The sequence below is a fragment of the Asterias rubens genome, chromosome 5 (assembly GCF_902459465.1).
Source record: "Asterias rubens chromosome 5, eAstRub1.3, whole genome shotgun sequence".
Taxonomy (NCBI): Eukaryota; Metazoa; Echinodermata; class Asteroidea; order Forcipulatida; family Asteriidae; genus Asterias; species Asterias rubens.
The window spans coordinates 16,655,774-16,676,838 of NC_047066.1; the positions used below are offsets into that span (position 1 = coordinate 16,655,774).

The 21,065-nt window shown below is 38.2% G+C and overlaps 2 protein-coding genes across 4 annotated transcripts in view; one reads left to right on the forward strand and one right to left on the reverse strand.

The window, feature by feature from the left end:
- Positions 1–18,589, reverse strand: part of LOC117290051 (SEC14-like protein 2) — a 39,708-nt gene extending 21,119 nt beyond the window's left edge. Inside the window, exons 1-4 of one of the 3 annotated variants that reach the window (XM_033771296.1) lie at positions 18,264–18,589; positions 4,514–4,579; positions 2,122–2,247; positions 1,061–1,130 (exon numbers count right to left, since the gene is read on the reverse strand). In XM_033771296.1, the coding sequence (XP_033627187.1) occupies positions 1,061–1,130; positions 2,122–2,175 (124 nt within the window). In that variant the 5' untranslated portion in view covers positions 2,176–2,247; positions 4,514–4,579; positions 18,264–18,589. The remainder of the gene's footprint in view (positions 1–1,060; positions 1,131–2,121; positions 2,248–4,513; positions 4,580–18,263) is intronic. The other 2 variants (XM_033771295.1, XM_033771293.1) reach the window with 2 other exon arrangements.
- Positions 18,590–18,744: 155 nt separating this feature from the next.
- Positions 18,745–21,065, forward strand: part of LOC117289954 (protein-lysine methyltransferase METTL21D-like) — a 41,755-nt gene continuing 39,434 nt past the window's right edge. The window contains exon 1 of the mRNA XM_033771161.1: positions 18,745–18,916. The gene's annotated coding sequence lies outside the window, so the exon portion shown is untranslated. The remainder of the gene's footprint in view (positions 18,917–21,065) is intronic.

Here is a 21,065-nt window from a genome sequence, read left to right on the forward strand (position 1 = left end):
CTTTTTGTGAGCAGTTTACTTGTAATTTTGATTCAATATCCGGGAGGGGCAAACAAACTTTGTAAATGTTGTCAATGGTTTATGTGGCAGAGGAAACCATTAGTGAACTGGCTTGCAAGGAGCCTATTATAGAAATAACAAACATTGTAAATGTTGTCAATGGTTTATGTGGCAGAGGAAACCATTAGTGAACTGGCTTGCAAGGAGCCTATTATAGAAATAACAAACATTGTAAATGTTGTCAATGGTTTATGTGGCAGAGGAAACCATTAGTGAACTGGCTTGCAAGGAGCCTATTATAGAAATAACAAACATTGTAAATGTTGTCAATGGTTTATGTGGCAGAGGAAACCATTAGTGAACTGGCTTGCAAGGATCATGTGTCCTTACCAAGAGACTTATCGGGTGGGACGTTGAGCCTCAGGTCCAAGGTGTTGTGCAATACATGTAAAAGAACCCAGTATACTTTCAATTGATAAGAGAAGGGATTTGCCCCTGTGTATCTGGCATCAAGTTTGTCCCACAGCACCTTGTAAACTGTTACAAGGTGCTGCATATCAAATAATGGGTCATATTCCACTTGTAGCTCTTCAGACTCTACCTGTAGACAAAAATGAATTGCCCTTTGGGAAGATTTGCGCATAAACACTATACAAGCACTTTGTATCTTTATTATTATTACTTTTACTATTATTTGGGTTTAGCTAAGTACGTTACGGGAGCAAACACGTGAACGTGAACGTCAACAAAATTGTGTTGTTTCTGGAAGAAGTCGCCACTTTGGCCTAGTGCATGCTCAAGTATGACGTCTGCGCGCATGTACATGTACGCACCTGATGTGAAAAATGGTAAATTCATGTATGCTTAAAACATGAGACTTTAATGACACAATTTTCTGATGTCACGTTCACGTTCATGCGGAATGTGCAGCTAAACCTCTCTATTATAGACATAACCAATAGACATCCTGATGGGTAGATTCAACGGAGATACAAAATATCCTAAGTACAAAGACTTGGCCAGGCACTTTGTAAGATTTGGCAGTTATTGCAACACAAACCTCTTAGAAATCTCAACAGCATGTGATCATCATGGCTCTCCAACAGAATGTCCTCAAGATTTATTTTTAACTGATCAGAAAAACAAAGAAAAAGAAAACGAATTAGAAAACATAGGAAACTTTTCATGCCATATGTAGTTTTAAGCCACTGTCGATTAATACATGTAGTAATGATCAATATTTATTTGGCGCTCGTCCATCAAACTTGCTTCTGGGTGCTTAAAAATGGAAGAAATTAGATATTAAAACATTAGAGAAAAGTTAGGAAGCTAATCCCTTGTGTGCATGTGTCGAAAATAATCGAGTTTATTTCATGTTTTTGTTGTTGGAAAATTGAACCTCCTTGCAACTCTTCTTTACAGCATAGATTGTAATCTAAATTGAACAGGAAAGAACCATCAAACTTAACAAATGCTTGAACCTCAACATGAAGGCAGCAACAAAACAATGGTGTTATAACATCACCAAGTGTCAAATTATATTAATTCAAATTACCAAAATAGACCAAATATCCTGAAAAACTCCTGAACCACACAGTGAATTTCTGTATAATCGAGAGATCTTCTAGAACTTGACAGAACTGGCACATGACCCATACACTGTTGTAATCAATACTTTCCCCTAGTCTTAATTTTTTTTTAAAATATTATTAAGTTCTGGGTATTTACACTGAAATAAAGCATACAAACAATAATTTTATTCGTACCCACAGAGCCTATTTGAGAATGCCGTGTACAACTCTAAATTGATACTTGGTAATCACTGTTGGTAATTTAATCCTTGTATACAGTCAAAAAGTTTTATCTTATACAAAGGACAAGTTCTCTAAGATTTGGTTGTTTTCGCAATCTTTTGCTACATGCTGACTATGTAGACTGTTTTAGAACTGCATTGGTGTGTATCAACTATCAGTTAACATATTTAATAATAATCTTGCACTTCTTTGGCCCCCCCCCCTCAAATTTAATCTTTGCCCCCACTTGCCCCCCCCCCCAAATGAAATTGTCTAGTTACGCTGCTGCAAATGATCCATGCAAGTGGTGTCTGACATCTCACAATACCTGATTGAGCTTCTCCTGTTGTTTGACATTCAGATTCCCCAATGTTCCATTCATCGTGCACACAAAGTATTAACTGGATTCACTTTGGTATTTGAACGCTTCTTCACAATCAACTCTTTCAGAATTCTGAAAAATAAATTAAAGGGGGACAAAATAAGCAACTTGACTATACTATTCCAACCACATTATATCTTCAACCTTCATAAACAAAGTCTTGATCCTAAGATCTAAGTATGTTTTGTTTTGGAACAAACTAGAAACATTTTCAGATTAATTTTTCCTTATTCACAAGTAGCCATCTTACATGTCTTATGTCTTTTTCTCTGCATGAAAGATTTTGTACAATGCATTACGTATGTTAACAAATGTGACAATAGTTTGGTTGGGTTTGATAACCTGCTTTGCTCAGCAAGAGTTTGTCTTTAATTGCTGATTTTCGAAATATAAGCCACACCGATTCAAATCTGTGGGCGGCTCAGCTGTATCCATTCCTATGGTGTCATCCACATCACTGATCCCTGCGATTTATGCAGTGACCTGTGTAGAGAAACTCCGGGCGATTAATGAACTCTGTTGTTTGTTCTTTTTTCCACCAGTCTCATGTAGCAAACGGAACCCATCATTCATAAATACCTCTGACAGTTTTGCTATTCCTATTGGTGGAGAGCGCATCACGTGGGTGTGTATAAACCTTTGTTAATGACCAGTAAAAAGTGTTGAAACATGGGTGTGACACGCGAGCTTGCACCTGTGCTTATTAGACAGTTTCTTCATTCCTATTGGTCGAGAGCAACGGGCGGGACAATTGTGGCACATCACGCGATACGCGCACAGCATTCCCTTTTAGGGTGTTGTTTACCCGAGGGCCTTTCCATTTCATAGCTGGAGGGGTGTTGTGTTGAACGAAATCATTGAACAAGTTTAATTTTTGCATTTAGTTTACTTTTTGACCAAAAAGTGTTGATGTTTTTTTGACCGAAAAGGTATGAATGGGAATCAAAGTGTGTTGAATCGGTTTTTAACTAGTGGTTTAAACTCGCCGAGGCCAGGTTCTTGATAATTTGCCTCGACTTCGTCCTGGTAAAATTATCAAGAACCAGGCCTCGTTGGGTCAAACTAGTTGAAAACCTCTTCACCACACATTGATTCCCTTAGTTAACACCACATAATTGATATCAACAGTTTGAGGACTGTTGAATTCTAGCTACGCAAATATATCAGAATAAGAATGGTGTGTTGACAACAAAAATGCCCCGCTGAGATTGGAGTTGCTACACCAAGTCCTTTTCGAGATTAAGCCATTTGATGAGCTTAATATTTATCTGAGGGGGTCCAAAAACAATAGGCTTCTGAGGGATCCCATGATTAATCCACAAACCAAGTTTGAGTTGATACGCCAAGTCCTTCTTGAGAGTTAGTGCTCGGACAACATTTCTTTTCTTTTAGCCACAATGAGCTTAATATTTCAAAAAACAATGGGCTTCTGGGGGATCCCATGACTAATCCACAAACCAAGTTCAGAGTTGATGCGCCAAGTCCTTTTATTGCGAGTTAGTGCTCAGACAATATTATTTTGTTTTAGCCATAATGAGCTTAATATTCTTGTGAGGGGGTCCAAAAACAATAGGCTTCTGGGGATCCCATGACTAATCCACAAACCAAGTTCGGAGCTGATAAGCCAAGTCCTTTTCGACTTATTGCTCGGACAACATTTCTTTTGTTTTAGCCATAATGAGCTTTAGCCATAATGAGCTTAATAGCTTCTGGGGGATCCCATGACCAATCCAAAAACCAAGTTTGGAGTTGATATGCCAGTCCTTCTTGAGATATCGCTCGGACAAAGATGATGTGCACACACACACACACCTTAAGGACAAGGAAAACACTATGCCCCTGGGGAGTTCGCCGCAGGCCATAAAATTATGTTCTTACACCTGAGCACTGTGACCTTGACATTTTACCTGTTGACTTTAAAGCAGTCTCCTTCTCAAGAGTAACTCTCCAAGTTTCATGACTAAATAGCTGATTGTAAGGTTACTAACGATGTACAAAGCATAATAATAACTCACCACCATGATAGATCTATGAGGAATTCTGACCGTTGTCTCCCAACCCCCTCCTTCTGAATATTTGTAAATGTTGGTAAATGAGTTTGCTGAGTTTGCCATAGTAAGTTTAGTCTAAAGTGCCAAAGCTTACTTTTCATATGGGTGTACATGTATGTACATGTACATATAGCCATCCACATCTCAAGCCGTACACTCTATTTCTGTTTGTCAGTAATCAATTCATAGGATGCGGCTTATACTCTGAACATTATGGTAGCAGTTCCATGAAAACTGGACCTGCTTTCTGTGTAGATCGTATCACACCAATGATTTTAAATACTGACCATTCCATCATGTGGGCCTTTATACACAGCGGATTGCATAGACTCGAGTGAAGAATTCCTTTCTCTCTAGAAATTAAACACAAAACATGCAAAAAGGTAATTACAAACACTTATGTTAAAAGTAAAAGTGACAATAATGTAGTCTGCTTTAGGTGTTAGGGTCTATGTTTTCAAAAAATGACAATAAATGCAACTGGCTAACGTAGTCTCTTTCAGCTGTTATGTTTTCAATGGCCAAGTGTTCTTGGGCGGACTGCGAACCTTTTTTATTGCTTTGTTAAAAAAAATATATAAACAAATCAGCAATGTAGGCCCCTATCAAAATGTACACATTTTGCTGAATTGTTTATGATGTAAGAAGGGACATACTTTTAAACATACCGGCCGCGACAACCTGGTTTTTAATAAACCAGTATTAAACCAGTGTTTTCGGATACTACGCGCTAGTCGTTCTTAAACTGCTGCTTAGACCCCTTGCAGGGTCGTTGCCGTGCGATAAAAGCCCTCGCCGCAATGACCCTGCCGGTTTTAAAAGGCCATTTAAAGGCAGTGGACACTGTTGGTAATTGTCAAAGACTAGCCCTCACAGTTGATGTATCTCAACATATTCATAAACTAACAAACCTGTGAAAATTTGAGCTCAATCGGCAAAAGAAAAAACACCCTAGTCACACGAAGTTGTGTGTTTAGATGGTTGATTTCGAGGAATAAGATATAGAAGAGTTTGCGGTAACACCATGGTGTTACCACAAACTCTTCTATATAAACACAGAGCTGTTCCGTTTTTAATTTTCAATGTTCAAGGGGTCTATAATTGAAAAGAAACTGAAGATCGGTTGCATGGTTCTTGAGATATGGTCCCACTTCCGGTTGACCCGGAAGTAAAGGTCAATTTGGGGTCAAGGTAATCCAAGTTCAATCTTTAGAGCTCAAAGGGTCTATAACTGAAAAGAACTTGAACATTGGTTGTGCAGTTCTTGAGATAAGGTCCCACTTCCGGTTGACCCAGAAATAAAGGTCAACATGGGGGTCTTAGTTTTCAAAGTTAATATTTAATGCCTGAAGTAGTCTATAACTGAAAAAAGTTTGAAAATCGGTTGTGTAGTTCTTGAGAAATGGTCCCACTTCCGGTTGACCCAGAAGAAGAGGTCAAAATGGGGTCATGGATTTTCTCCAACAAAATTTAATGCCTTAGGAGTCTATAACTAAAGAAAACAATTTAATCGGTTGTGTAACTCTTCAGATATGGTCCCACTTCCGGTTGACCCGGAAGTAGAGGTCAAATCAGGGTCACGGTTACCCGAGGCAATTCTCCTATGCCTAATGAGCCTAATACTGAAAAAAAAATTGAAATCGGCCGTACCCTTCTTGAGACATAGTGCTGCAAAGAAAAACTCATTAATGCTTCTAATTAGCATAAATTAACGTGTGATGACGTCAGTCTTAAAATTGTATTTTTCGTACTAATAAATTTCATAAGGTACACGATGGTATGCAACCCCAATCCAATGCCTTTTGCAAAATCTCAATTTTGTATTGCATTAACCGTGGAGGAGCTATTGCAATGCGTTGAATGTGACTGCATCCAGTTTATGAGGTACTACATTGTACCCATGATGCCAAGATTTTTAATTAATCGTTAATTATAGACGTACTTTGATTGATTTTAATGGACTGAAACATCTCTTATTAGAATCAGTCCAATCCCCAAGGAGTCTATATCTACAAACAGTCTGTAAAACGGCCGTGTAATTCTTGAGATATGGTGCTACAAAGATTTCCCAATTAAATATGCAAATATGGGTCACGTGGTTAATTAATTACGAATTTTAATTTTGTTTTGGTTGGTGGTTTGATGTTTGATCTAGTACAAGTTGATTTCACAGAAATCTTAACCACCAAACTCTGCGCTTATGATCACCATTTTTCGCCTACTGTGTTTTTAAACATCATCATGTCATGCATGCACACAGGTTATGTTGGGCTAACAATTGAGAAAAAGAAAAGGCAACACTATCGATATTAAGATAAGAATCAAACTTAAATATTACAAAAAGAAATATATTTTTAGTTTGGGGGGATAAAAAAAAAAAGTTCGGACGGAGATTCGAACTCGCAATTCTCAGATGTGTAGTCGCGACTGATGACCACTAGGCTAGAAGGGCACGATGCAAAAATGGTGGGTTTTTACATGTGTGCATCAACAGAGGGGATTATGATCCGGCAAAATAATTCTTGTTTCATGATTTTGCGACCAATGTCACTAAATATGAACTGCTAACGCCTATAACTATTAAGTAGGGTTGAAATGTAGTATTAGATGCCTTTAGGGTTTTTTGACGACGACGTCGATGTCTTCAAAAACCCCTATCTAATTACGCACGGTAGCTTTAACGAAAACCCATGCACAGAGTAATTGGTCCAGAACGCGGTTAGAAAAACAAGGACAAATTTAACGCACGTTCTAACGAAAATCCCAAACCTCCGTTCGTTGTGCGTGTACAGAGTAATGTGTCCAGAACGCAGGTAGGAAACAAAGTAGTTAAACTCCTCTCAAGAAGTCAACAACTCATAGAGGTACATACTGTGTTGTATTACCGAAGAGAATATTTCACAATAACATGAAAGTGACTGCATCAAGTTTACAAATTAAAAATTCAAATGAAGACCACGTGGTTAATTAATTAAAAATGTTAACACTTTTTTATTAGAGTAAAGCTTATGTTCTAAGCTTCAATTTGATATATGATTTAACTCTTTTATCCTTATACTTTAGGAGACGGAGCCTGAACAAAAATGCTGTACAAACGCAATGGGGTTTTAGGCGGAAACAAAGAATAATAATAATAATAAAAATAATAAAAATCTCGACGAAAACAATACATGTACCTGTTCCGACTGTAGGTCGGAAAAGCTAATAATAAAAATCTCGACGAAACAATACCTGTTCCGATGGTAGGTCGGAACAGCTAATAATAATGGACACTTAATAAAGCGGTATCCGCCGCAAGCGGCGCTCATGGCGCTTCTCTACAAAAGAACAACAAGCAATGAAAGTAGCAAACAACAAAATAAGAACATAAACTTAACAAAAAGCTTCTCTATGAAAATGAGTTTTTAAACTGTTCTTGAATGTTTTGAGTGATTTGGAGAGTTTTACAGTGTCCGGGAGGGAGTTCCAAAGCTTTGGTGCTGCGCTCTGAAAACTTCTCTCCCCCCATAGATGTTTAGTTTTTTTTTTCCTGCCCTAAGACTGCCCTTCACTCGGCGGTATTTGTCAATACCCCAAATCTGTGTGTTACAAACAATCACCTTTCCCGTCGCGTAAACTTTGTTTACAATAGACTGTGCAAGAAGAAAATAGCACCTCAAACGAAAAACTTTAATCTTTCTGATTTCAAATCTTTGCTTTGAATTATGTTTGTTGACACAATCGGAGCAAAAAAACCTCCATATTTGTTTTAGCTTTAATAAGAAATACACAAACAGTTTGCTTTTAAAAATATTATGTAAATAAGAGTAAAGCTCGGGGACAAGGATGTTTCTTTGATCTTAAATTTGTTGAAACCTCTTTTGTAAATCTATGCCCGAATGTGGAACTATTGAAAGCTGGTTTTGACTAAACGCGGACACGCGCTGGTCAAGTGTGCTTAAAATTAATGAGTTTCGTTGCTGAAAGAGGACACTGATGCATCATTACCCAAGTTTTCTCGTGTGTGACCGAAACAAGCATTGGCATTAGTTTCGTGATCGGAGGTGGGCACATATCAGTAAATAAAACATTCACTTTTAAGGAGAGTTTTTAAAAAAACAGCAAACGTCTTGGAGATGAGCCGATTATACTGATTGAAACATCAAGACCAAACCGGCCACCAATCCTTCAAAAGAATTTTTACCCATGGTTGTACCCGCAAGTTTACTTTTGTTTATATTTATATTTATAGTATACAAACATTGAATGGCTCAGAGTGGAATGGGAGGAATATTACCGAGCGATAATATTCCTTCGATTCCACGAATTAAAGCCACTCAATATTTGTTTTATATAACTGACATAGATCCTTGTCATATGATGTAATTTAAAAGTATAATATTTGATGTATTTTAAACGTATATAATATTATGTAGCGGCAACAACGCACAAATTTAATAGCAATCGGATCACAACCTTTTGCACAGGTGCTCCTTGTTTTAGCAGCAGCGCGGCGGCGCTGTACTGCTCAAAAACATTGGGAACAAGGCTGATCTTAACTGTTGAATGGGAAATGCTATTCCCCATGGGCGAATAGGTCTTTAGGGAGTAATAGTAAATGGGTGAAAATTCACTAAACTGCACTAATTGGCGAGGATGCCCTTTTAGCATTGTAGCACATAAACTAAACATCATGTCAAGATAACTAAAGCATCCATTTGAAGCACCCACCTAGAGGTACCTACATGTACAGTAGCAACAAATTTCTCATAGTTGCTTTGCAAGATTTTCAGAATGTTGGTAAAAGGCCAATTTGTGGACGGAAACTCGTTCAATCAGAAAACTATATTTTTGTTTCACTTGCCTTTTAAAGACATTAGTTACCAAAGCTATTACTGCATGTTACATGATAATAGAATGGAGAAATACCTTGCTGATAACAACAATAGCTTCAATGATTTATGTCTGGTAAAAACACAAGGTCATTAGTGAGCCATTTCGGACATAACTATTTTCCGTCCAATTTTAAGGTGTTTTCTTGATGCTAGTTTCTTTCAATTAGTAACATAGGAAATCAGTAACTTTAACATTTCCCAAAGGTTGTCTAGCCCACCACGGAGTGCAATTGTTTTCATAATCTCAGATGTGCCAGTTGAAGTGTGACAAAGTGCTAAAAACAGCGATGCTTATTTCCGTCCGCAACTTTGTTATGTCCGAAATAGTACATTTCTCTTTATAACGTGTACCCCTAGTTTAAGAAATCATTCAAGTTAATAGATGAAACAAGTGGTATTGACTTGTCAATTAATAAAAATCTTCACCTGAAACAGTTACCCCTAAACCCCACGAGGGAGGTGGATTAAGAACTTTCCGTCCACATGAGTTATGTCTGAAATAGAAGTTATGTCCAAAACGTGTCCAATGGAAGAATAAACATTTTGGGGCAAGTTATAATCTTGAAACTATGACACTTCTTGTTTTGTGTATTAAAGAACGATACTTAAAAACAATTAGCACCATTAGTAAGTTTTTTAACTTTTTACTCCAAAATATCTTGAAAAAAAAAACATTTCGGACATAACGGTATGTCCAGAACTCACTTATGCTTCATTTTTGTTATGACTTAAAGGCAGTGGACACTAATGGTAATTGTTAAAGACTAGCCTTCACAGTTGGTATATCTCAACATCAGTCCGTGCGCACTGTGCTCGATAATGAAGCGTAAACCTCGATTTCATTTGCAGCGAGAGCTGGCCTCGGACCCCTTCAAGATTTCGCGTGAAAATGCGAGCGTTCCGACACTGCTCCTTGAAACCGATGGGAAGTACATTTCCGCCGGAGTTAGACCAACATGGTGGGATGGGGTAAGTAGCCTTCTCGACAATCTAACGAAGATTTAGAACCCAATTTTTACCGAATTTAACCCCTCTAAGACATTTATATTTTCAACTGAAGTGTACTTAAGTGTTCACACTTTTTCGAAGAGTAGCCTCACATTTTTGGTGAACTTGACTGTTTCGAGCATAATGGAGACAAATGAGGTCGATATTATGGTAGACGAAGGGTTTCCGGTCCTATTGATGGTACGTTCACTTCTGCACGTTCAACCGTTGTCGTGTTTTCGGCCTTGTAATTTCAAGAAAAATCACAAATTTCTCCGTTGTTGCGGCACTCATTGTTCCGTGACGTCACAATAAACACGATTTTCTGGGGCTGCTGTTTAGTTGTTTTGTCTTTCGTCGTCGTCGTCGTGGCATGTATTTATAAAACATTTTTTTAAATATCAGAAAGTAGTAGGGACCTGGTTTAAACATTGTTATAATTATAGTTATACCATGGAGGTAGAAATAGACCCTCCATGCTCATACTACACAGTGACAGTAAGTAGGCTATTTTGGACATGATATTTACAATACACAAGTTTTTGTCTTCAACTTGCACTTTGTTTTATTGCATTAATATATTTGTTTCTTTAGTCATGTTAGTTGTCGTCTTATTATATAAAGTTTAATTTTTAATAACCGGATGTGTTACCGCAAACCTTATATTAACGTGCTACGGAGTACAGCGCCCCCAGTTTAGGTCCGTGTACAATGAGAATTAGCCTGGTTATTTCTGTCAAACATTTTTTTTTAAATAACTATATGATGGGATCTAAACAATGTAAAATTAAAATATTATGTTACTTTTTTTCCCTCCGAACCTCAGGCCTACCCTTGATGACCTACCGTTGTTTCTAGCTTTTGGATAATTCCATCACAAAGTACTTGTCGGAGAACGTGAAGTTGAACATTGACTGGTTTCTTCCTGATGTTGTAACCCAGCCAGATTTCTACGGGGTGTTGTAATTATGCCTGTTCGGTAATGCCGTGCTCAGAGATGTAGTTGGTACCGCTAGGCATGGATGGGTCAAAAAACAGTCTTCCGAGATGAAAGGTGTCAGGACACTTCGTACCTTTGCCACTTCGTACCCTGGACGCTTCGTACCTTTGCAAGGTACGAAGTGACTATGGGACTCTTCGTACCTTGGACACTTCGTACCTTTGACACTTCGTACCTTCTCACAAGATACTTAAGTACCTCGTACTAAATGAAAGGTTTTGCTGTTTTTTTCTCAAGCTAACAGACCCCGAATTGAGTTGAAACTTTTGCATGCTTGTGAATTTATCTTTCTGAATATTTTTTAAATTTAAAATTTAAAGCCTCAAGCCTGGTTCATACTTCCTGCGAATGTGAATTCGATACGGATTTTACTTGAATTTTACATCACAACTCTGTTTTCGCTGCGATATTCGCACAATGCAATATTCGCACAATCCAACCTCTGCAAATTATTTGTGAACTTTTGATATCAACATTCGAATCGCATTCACATTCGCAGGAGGTGTGAACCTGGCTTTACTAGAAAAAAAACACAATCTAGATAGGACCTTTCAGGTAATTTTTTTGTAACAATGTTAGGTACTTTTTGCTCAGATGCCGATGATACGTTGTCATTCATGTAGTTCTTGATATTAACAAACTTCATTTCAGAGACAGAAAAAAATAGTTCAAATGTGAACTTAACCACAGTAAGCTTTTCAACAAAAAGATCTTTGCCAATAGTACTTTTTTGTTATTTTTCTCCGAGCTGACCTAGCATTAAACAATTATTTAAATGATTAAGACTCTGTAAAGGAAAATGTGGATAATTGCATGAGAAATTCCTGCAGCTGAAAGAATCAAATAAATAAATTAATCCATGAAATAAGAAAAGAATGTTGCAGTGTTTTTAATAAAAATATGTTGTTAACAATTGACCAATCCTCACAGAATAAAAGCATGAAAATGGGCAAGTAATGGTGGTCCCTTGAAATGCAATAGTGTTTCTTTCATCAAGGTATAAACCACGGTGAATATCTACTACTATTTTCGGAGGAATGGCATATTAAAAAGCTTCAAAAAAATAATTTTAATGGGCTTAGCCATTGTACAGCAGACCTACTTTAAACGAATCCCTTTTAGACAAATGCGCAACCCTTTGAAAAGCCTGGCGCCTCAATGTTTACCCAACACCGCATTAATCAGTGTAACGTTTGAAGTAGGGAACTAGACATGACTGCTATGTACGGAAACGCTAGGCAAATGACTAGCGTTTCCTTACACAGCAGCTGATTGGTTACACTGGTTACATAGGACATTGAGCATGGTCCATGTTTTGACCAATCACGTGTGGGCTCTCATTTTACAAGCGAGACATGGCGGATTTCTCGATTCTGAACGGTCACGCTTACGAAGACGGATTCTTTTGGTGAACTTGACTGTTTCGAGTGACCTTGGAAATAACGAATACAGCGAAACACTACATCAATAGTTTACCTAACAGTCCATCTATAAAATTCTTCTGCACAATTTGGTTAAATATTTAAAAAATTACGTTTTTGAAGACCCTTATTTCTGCACAAAGAGGGTAACGTTTTTTGTCTCATATTTCTTATTTTTGGATACATAAAATTATGAAATAATTGTTGTAGGTACAGTAAAACATTATTGCTCCGTTTTATGAAAGTTTTTGTCTGTTACAGTATTTAATACTCCCGAATTGGATTTTTTTAAATGTGTCCTCCGAGCTCATTATATATTCATAGCCGCGACGGTCATGAATACCTAACAAATGAAATGAAGGGTTTTTCTGACCCGTGCGCACTGACTGACATATATGCATGAAATAACTAACCTGTGAAAATTTGAACTCAATCGGTCATCGAAGTTGCGAGATAATAACGAAAGGAAAAAACACCCTTGTCACACGAAGTTGTGTGCGTTTAGATGGTTGATTTCGAGACCTCAAGTTCTAAATCTGAGGTCTCGAAATCAAATTCGTGGAAAATTACTTCTTTCTTGAAAACTATGGCACTTCAGCGGGAGCCGTTTCTCACAATGTTTTATACCATCAACCTCTCCCCGTTACTCGTCACCAAGAAAGGTTTTATGCTAATAATTATTTTGAGTAATTACCAATAGTGTCCACTGCCTTTAAACTTATTTTGTATGTGGGTGGGGTGAATATTAAATGTATATCATCAACTCAACTAACTAAAAACATAAATTGGCATTGTGAAATAAATAAAACTTCAATTGAGCATAAACTACGAAATGATCACCACATTTGAAGTCCCTCTCCCAAAAGGACCCAAGCTTTCAATGTGGGAAGTTAAAAGAATGATGATGTATTTAAAAATCTTTTTTCTTGAGTCTCAACTAATGTGTAGTTAATTTATTTGCACCAATTATCCCAAAGTAATGCTGAAATTTGAGGTGTTTTGTCCAAAATTTACTTTTACTTGTGTGGACATATTGCTGTTTCGGACATAACTTAAAACAGTGGACATACAAACGGTGGGCCATGGCTCTAGTCTACATGTAGGTTATCTTTTTCATAAATGAAAAAGATAAATTGTTAAAACTTCCACAGGAGTGTGTGTCTGGGTGGGTTTGGCATACATTTCTGTAATAGTACGCATAAAACCTGTATTTTATGATGTACACAGTATACATCGACTTCATAACAGTATACTACAACAAGCCATAATGTAGTTCTACAGGCACATACACGTAGCACACTGTGTACAACATTTCTGCTGCAGTGAAAAGGTAAGTGATCATTTTGTTGTCTTGAAACAATCATAAGACCTGAATTTACACTATTTTCAAAGATTCCTTGCATGTTTTTGTAGGCTTTAAAAAAAACAGAGAGCAGAAGTAAATTTTGTTGCATAAGGAACCAGGTAAGATCTGTATATGACTGCAACTGTATTTGAGATTGTGACTTAAATTGCTTCTATTAAATGCAAGTAAAATTAAGGTAATAATTGTAATTTGCTTTCCTCTTAAACCAAAGTTTGTTCATTTTTTCAAACTCGGGTTGTCAAAAAGGGTAACTTTGTTTGGCCAACTGGAGAGGACAAGGAGTGGAAGTCATCATGGGCATCCCTAAACATGATTGATGATATCGATTCAAAACCCTATAATAATGACTCAACGGGGCGCACGCAAGTCGAGTGCCGATGATGTTGTCACAAATTTAACAAAAGCTGGCGTTATTGTAAAGCATGGTTATCCAGATCAACCAAAATGATCTAACTGTGTTCAAGTTAAATTTGGCTGTATTATATGTTATTGGCAGTTACTTGGTGTTAAAATGTCTTTTGAGTTTTAATTGGTTGTTTCAGTTCTCTTCAAACATGTCACCTACTTTTTACTTTGAAGATGGTTTTAACATGGTTTCCATGAAAAGGCAGGATGCCTGTCGTCATGCTGTCAGAAGTCTGGTCCTTTCCCGCCTTGACTATGTTAATTCTATGTTGTATGGAGCGCGCGTAGTTGATCTAAAACGCCTACAATGCTTGCAAAATAAAGCTGCTCGGCTAGTCTTTGGATGTGGATGGGACCAGCCTTCTGATAGCCTGATGACAGATTTACATTGGCTACCTGTTAAGGAAAGAATCTGTTTCAAAATGTTCACTCTGATTTACAAAATTCTCCATGCTCAAGCTCCCTCGTATCTTGTTAATTTGATTCACTTACAATATGGTATTTCTGATGCACACAGCCATCGACTGCGCTCCTCATCAGACTTGACCCGGCTATCCATTCCTAGATCCAAAAGGAAAACTGGACACAGCCTTCGTGGTTGCTGCACCGCGCTTGTGGAACGCGCTACCAACAAGTCTGAGAGAAGCTGCGTCGTTGGCTGTGTTTAAACGCCTCCTCAAGACATTTTTATTTCCAGAACCATCCTAATTTGCTCCTCTTTTTGTTTCTCTATTAGCCTGTCGTTGGTCTGGTTTTGTTTTTGTTTTTATGCTGCCCTCCCTTTGTTAATGATAGGCGCTCTGTTCTTTGTATAGCGCCCTATAATGTTTTGTATTATTATTATTATTATTATTATTAAAGGCATTTAACTTGCTAATCTCCTAAATCTGTATCGGTAAGGCAGCTTAGTGTAATTTGGGGAATATCTTGTTAGTAGACCATCTTCTGTCTGCCAGTGGATGTGTATTGAACAAACTATGGATGCTACAATAAGAGTGATTCAAGTAACTTCCCCAAGTACTCACAAAAATGGACATTGGACATAGTTATGTCCGAAATAATGATAAATTTCAAAGTTACGTCCATAATATAATGATATGACTGAAAGAAAGAGATCCCACATCATTTCTGTACCAAACCATCAGTTAAATACAAAAAAAGGTGTCTCTTAGTGTCATGTCCATTATAAGACTATGTAATGTCTACAAAAAGTTATGTCGGAAATGTCCATTGTCACGCAGATAGCCATAATTTTTAAACAACCATCCTCCTCTTACCAGTTTTCACGGTATTATGCCTTTTTCTTTGAATTAGGAAAAAAATAATGATGCCATTATCAACGATGCCCTAATTAAATATGAAGTATGCAAACATATATTAAAACTTGATGGACATTGAAATGTTCACACCACACACCGATCTTCGATGACTTCAACTGGCCCTATTTGTTTTTGTGTGAGTTTTTCCTGTTTTCACGGCAAACGAGAAAGTATGGTTACCCGGTGAAGCCATACATGGAAGAAACAACAGTGACTACAAGTGTTCTTTAAGACTCTGTGTATGACTCTATAGCCAGCAGTTGTCTTCATTTTATTCAAAATATTTATTTTATTAAATTAAAAAAAAAAAAAAAAAAAAAATGTGAATAATTACTGGCTTTCAAATCTGATTTTTATTTATTTTTTAAAAGATTTGTTTTCTTAATATTTATAATAAAGCGTATTAATAAACAGTGATAATTGAATCAACAAACTGATGTTTAAGTTTTAATGTTAATAATAATATTGATATGAGGGTTAAAAAAAAGAAATCTCCAAAAATATTAGAAAATTATATATATAAGGCACATGGCTTCTTTGAGCCTTTGTATTTTTTTTCCAGAATGCTCAGCAAAATATTCAGTCACATGATTTGATCATCATGAATTGTGAATTGAAATAGTGTTTGATGAAACTTTTTCGGTGGGCAAATATTTTTATAATGGCCTCAACATTATGACATATTTTTGTACCTTGTAGAAATGCCTAAAATACCAAATAACCAGTAGAGCCTTACGTGTTTCTAAGTTTTGGTTAAGGGAGAGGAGACTCTTTGCTTGGCAAATAAAACCATCAAATTTTTATCTAGGGACTGGACTGTTTACATCGTGCACAGAGAGGTAAAAGATTTGCCACGACTTTAGGGACACCTCGAAAACAGGACCTCCTACAATATAGTCATATTTCGGCCAAATTGTTGCAGAGCATATTTGTAACAAGGTTTTAAAAACATTAGCAGTTAACATTGAAGAAGTTATTCAAAATGGTCTTAATTTTTTTGTATATTAACAGCTCACTTGTTACAAGTTGTTGAACTTTAAGTACTTTTGTTAAATATTCAAAATAGTTGTAGCTCCGACAATATCAAATTAATAAATTAGAACAATTGGACTATTTGACTGAGTTGGAATGATTATTCTGAATCTATTTTGAATTTTTGACCCAAATTGAACATAATTATGGCGGCTTAGTGAATTTTCACCCAAATGTCACGTGAAGTAAGTTCCACCAATCAAATGACCAGGATCTGTATCCTCGGCACCGGCCTGTTTTGGTCCAACAAACTCGGTACCAAACAAACTCAGCACTGGCCTATTTTGGTCCACTTAACCAAACTCGGCACCAACAGCAAATACCACCCGAAGAGTAGTATTAACACCATAAAAACTGGTTTGAATTTAGTTAAAATAATTAGTAGTTTTATGCTAGCTTATATGACCATAACCGCTTCCGAACTTTTGAAAAATGGCATCGGAGATTTTTTTCCCCATGGAAACTTTACGTCCGCACGTTAAGTTTTTGTTTTGTTTTTCGTTTTTTAATGTTGGTGAAAGTGCATCGCTTTTTGTTGTATTTTAGCGTTTGGTTGACAATGACGTTTTGATTTTGAAGAGAGTGTGATTTGGGTGCGTGTTTTGCCTACATGACAGGACTTTTGCCCCACCACGGCGGCAGCAGCGACAGTTCAGCGGTCTCACCCGGTGTTTAGTGGAATCGTGCAATGGGTTACGATCATCTTGTAATAAAACACAGTGCATGACAGTCTGTATTACACGTACTCTTTATTTTGAATTTGTGTTTTATTGGATCAAAGTTTCGTGTGTACCCAAAAAATACTTGGACATAGAATTACGTAATTTCGACTCAAAACCGTCTTCAAAAGTTTACACAAAATAAATATTAATTATTTTGATACAGATCTTTGAAAAGGGCGACCTCACCATGACAGTGAAAATACATATTAATTATTAGGTATGTATCGTCGGTACGACGTCGAACCCGTCGATACACACGACGAGGATCGGGATTTCCAACTGGGTGCCGAGTTTGTAACCGTGGCAGATTGAGCGTTTTTAACCAGGTGCCGAGTTTGTAGTTGTGCATGTGTCGAGTTTGTGGGTGCCAAGTTTGTAAGGTGCCGAGGTTGTAAGGTGCCGAGTTTGAGAGGTGCCGAGTTTGCTGGTGCGGAGTTTGCAAGGTGCCAAAGTGTCCGGTATTCTATTCTCCACACCATGAATGACGAAAAGCTTTAAACACCATTTTTAAGCAAGTGTTGGAAACATATGACGTCGCTCTAATCTGCTAATGTGGCAAAAAAAATGGCAGACTATAAAAAAAAAATGGCAGACTATCTCTCGCCAAAGGAAGGAGCTTAGTGATGCTCTCGTAATGCAAGACCAAAACTTTAAAGGTTTAAACACACTATGAAGTTCAAGTGTCTTGTAAAAAGGTTGCATAGATAGATAGATGGTTAAACAAAAAAATCATTTAGTTTTTAAATTTTCATGTTATTCTACTGGAAACCCATGACACCCAGACACCCGTGACCCAGGCCAGTCTAGGTGAATCTTTATCTATCTATCTATCATCGTATCAATACAGTTTAGCCATGGTTTAGCCATAACCTAAAAACCACTTCAATTACAAACGTTACAATACTAATTACCTCGTTAGAAACCCCATGCGTACCTGCTGCTGCTGCTGCTGGTGGTGGACGATGCAGACAAATTATCTACATAATTTCCCTTGTATTTGTATTCCCTTTCGAATGTCTCTACCTCATGCTCCTACGTCGTCCGTACACATTTCAACTGCTATGTACCTACTATTACACGGAGTACATGTACATATGTATGTCTGAGCCATTGATCTCCTGCATGGTCTGAGCATAGTTCCTTGCTCTTGGTGGTCTGAGCAACACACCACACACACACCCGCGCACGGACGGAGATTACGGGCCGGACGGACAACTCGACCACAGTTTGAACAACGACGTCGGGGTCGAGGGTAGCCTTTATTCAAGGCGCACGCGGCACACCGGCTAGCACGCACAACCCCAAAAATGTAACGCACGAAAAAAGACTATCCCTGCGAGCGGCCAAGCCGCACGCGGTGATAGTCTTTTTTCGTGCGTTACTTTTTGGGGGTTGTGTGGGTGCTATCCGGTGTGCCGCGTGCGCCTTGACTAAAGGCTAGGTCGAGGGAGGCGCGGAGGCAGGCCCGGGGGGACCAGAGGTACGGTAGTGTACGTCGTGTGGGAATGACAAAACTCGACAAAGTCTTCTGGGGAGTGTGTGTACCTGAGCTACGGACACCTTGGTGAGAGAGTATGTTAGGCCTACAAATAGTTTACTTATTCTTACAAGAATTTCCTGTTTACCATTAACTCTAACTCCGGCTCCATTCCATCCTTGACAAAATTAATATATCGTAGCGTCATACGTTATCATATATCAACCGGTAACCCTCATATATGTTTTCGAACCCCAACTTTGATTCCCGTTTACCGCGAGATTGTGCAAGCTGCACCGGTGACAGAAGCTATGCAGTTTACTCACGGTCTGTGTTTTCATCAGGCTTAATTTTATGCTGAGAATAAAGTTTCTAGTCGTAGGTATGCTCAAACATTTACTCAAACTCAAACCTCAAACAAACAACATCTGAACCACATCCCACATGGTCATGGAGCATTAGTTGCGATAACGTAACCCTCCTCCTGGCGGCCGTCGGGAGGAGGGTTACGTTATCGCAACTATTATTATGGAGCATGTGCTCCATGATCCAACCTAGAAAGGGAAAAGTTTCCGTATGGCGCCACCACTTTTTCATTCGATATGAAATAATATAGTATTTAATTTACCTCAATAAGATATCCCTTTAGGTTAGTTAAAATTAGTGAAAAGGTGGTGGCGCCATACGGAAAGTTATCCCTAGAAAGTTCTATCATCTGCTAGATTGAGTTTCATTCTCCAGGAGTGCGTTTTGGCGACCCAAACCAAAAGCCCAACCAACTAAACAAGTCCGTTACCGGTTGTCTCGAAGGAGAAGCCCAACTCCCGGGGAACGCAGATCAAGAGTCATCAAAGTTTCAAACAAAGCCCATGCGTCAAAATTTCGGGATGCGCCCCCCTCAGCATGATCACAAGAGGAATCAGACCGTCATCCCAGAGGACAACCCAGGCTCGGCCGCTTCGGGGGAAGTAAATACTTCCCAAGCCAACCCCAATCAAGATGATGAGGTAATAACTGTAAATATCAATGTAAATAGGAGCACAAGTGATGCATCCAGCAACAGGAACACTGTTAGCAAGTTAAAATGTTTTTCTATTAATGCAAGAAGCATTATAAACAAAATGCAAGAACTGAAGTGTTATATCTACGAACTAGACCTGGATTTTGTGATGATAACTGAGTCCTTGGCGTCCGACCAGATTGATGATGTCGTGCTTAAATTGGAAGGTTGCAACATTATGAGGAAAGGACAGACAGAGCAAGAAAGGTCGAGGCTTTATTCTGTACTGCAAATCCTACCTAACTGCAGTCATGGATACTGAACTAACAAATTTCAATGACGCTGAAGCGGTTTGGTGCAATCTTACTACAGACATTGGTAACATACTGATGGGAGTCTGTTAACCACAGTTCCATCGATTGGGGATCACTCCACTCAGGAGCCGAGGGAGTAAAATTTGTTAATCTCGTCCAAGATTGTTTTCTCGTCCAGCATGTTGACCAACCGACACGGGGAACAACATTCTGGACCTGGTTCTGTCTTCTAACGAAGCCCTGGTGGAAAACGTACTTGTTAATGAACCCTTCGGAACCAGTGACCACAACGCCATCACTTTCGACCTTGTGACATCAGGGGTCGATTTCACTAACGCGTTTTGGTCCCCGCAAACGCCGAAATCGATCGCTAAATCTAAAATCCATTTTTAGCCGACGATTTCACTAAAACTTAACGATGAATATACTCGTCGCAAAGTTTTATTTAGCGATGACAATCTTGCGATGACATGTTAGTGGTCGCACAAAGTAAAAGTTCATCGCAAACTTATGATACATTGCCCCATTACGTGCTTATAGTTATAGTGGTGTACGTTTTGACGTATAAATTGCCTGTGATTTAGAGTAAAATGAGTGGCGCTACATTATTTTAGTCTTGCGGTCTTTTACCTGGTAGACTCAGATTGCCGATGACAACTATCAGCGATGCAACTGCAGCAAAGAGCCCCTTAATATCGGTAAAAAGGAGATACTACATGTATATGGGTTTGATTATTTTAACCATCATTTTTAGAGTCAAGGGTCACTACTTTTAGCCTCTTACAAAAACTTTATTTCCCTTTTAACGTCATCGCAATTGCGATGACTTTAGTGAAACGCAGAATTAGCGACATCGCAATTGCGATGGATTTGAGGTTTGCGATCTCATCGCAAGTGTGTTAGCGATGATCGCAAACATAGA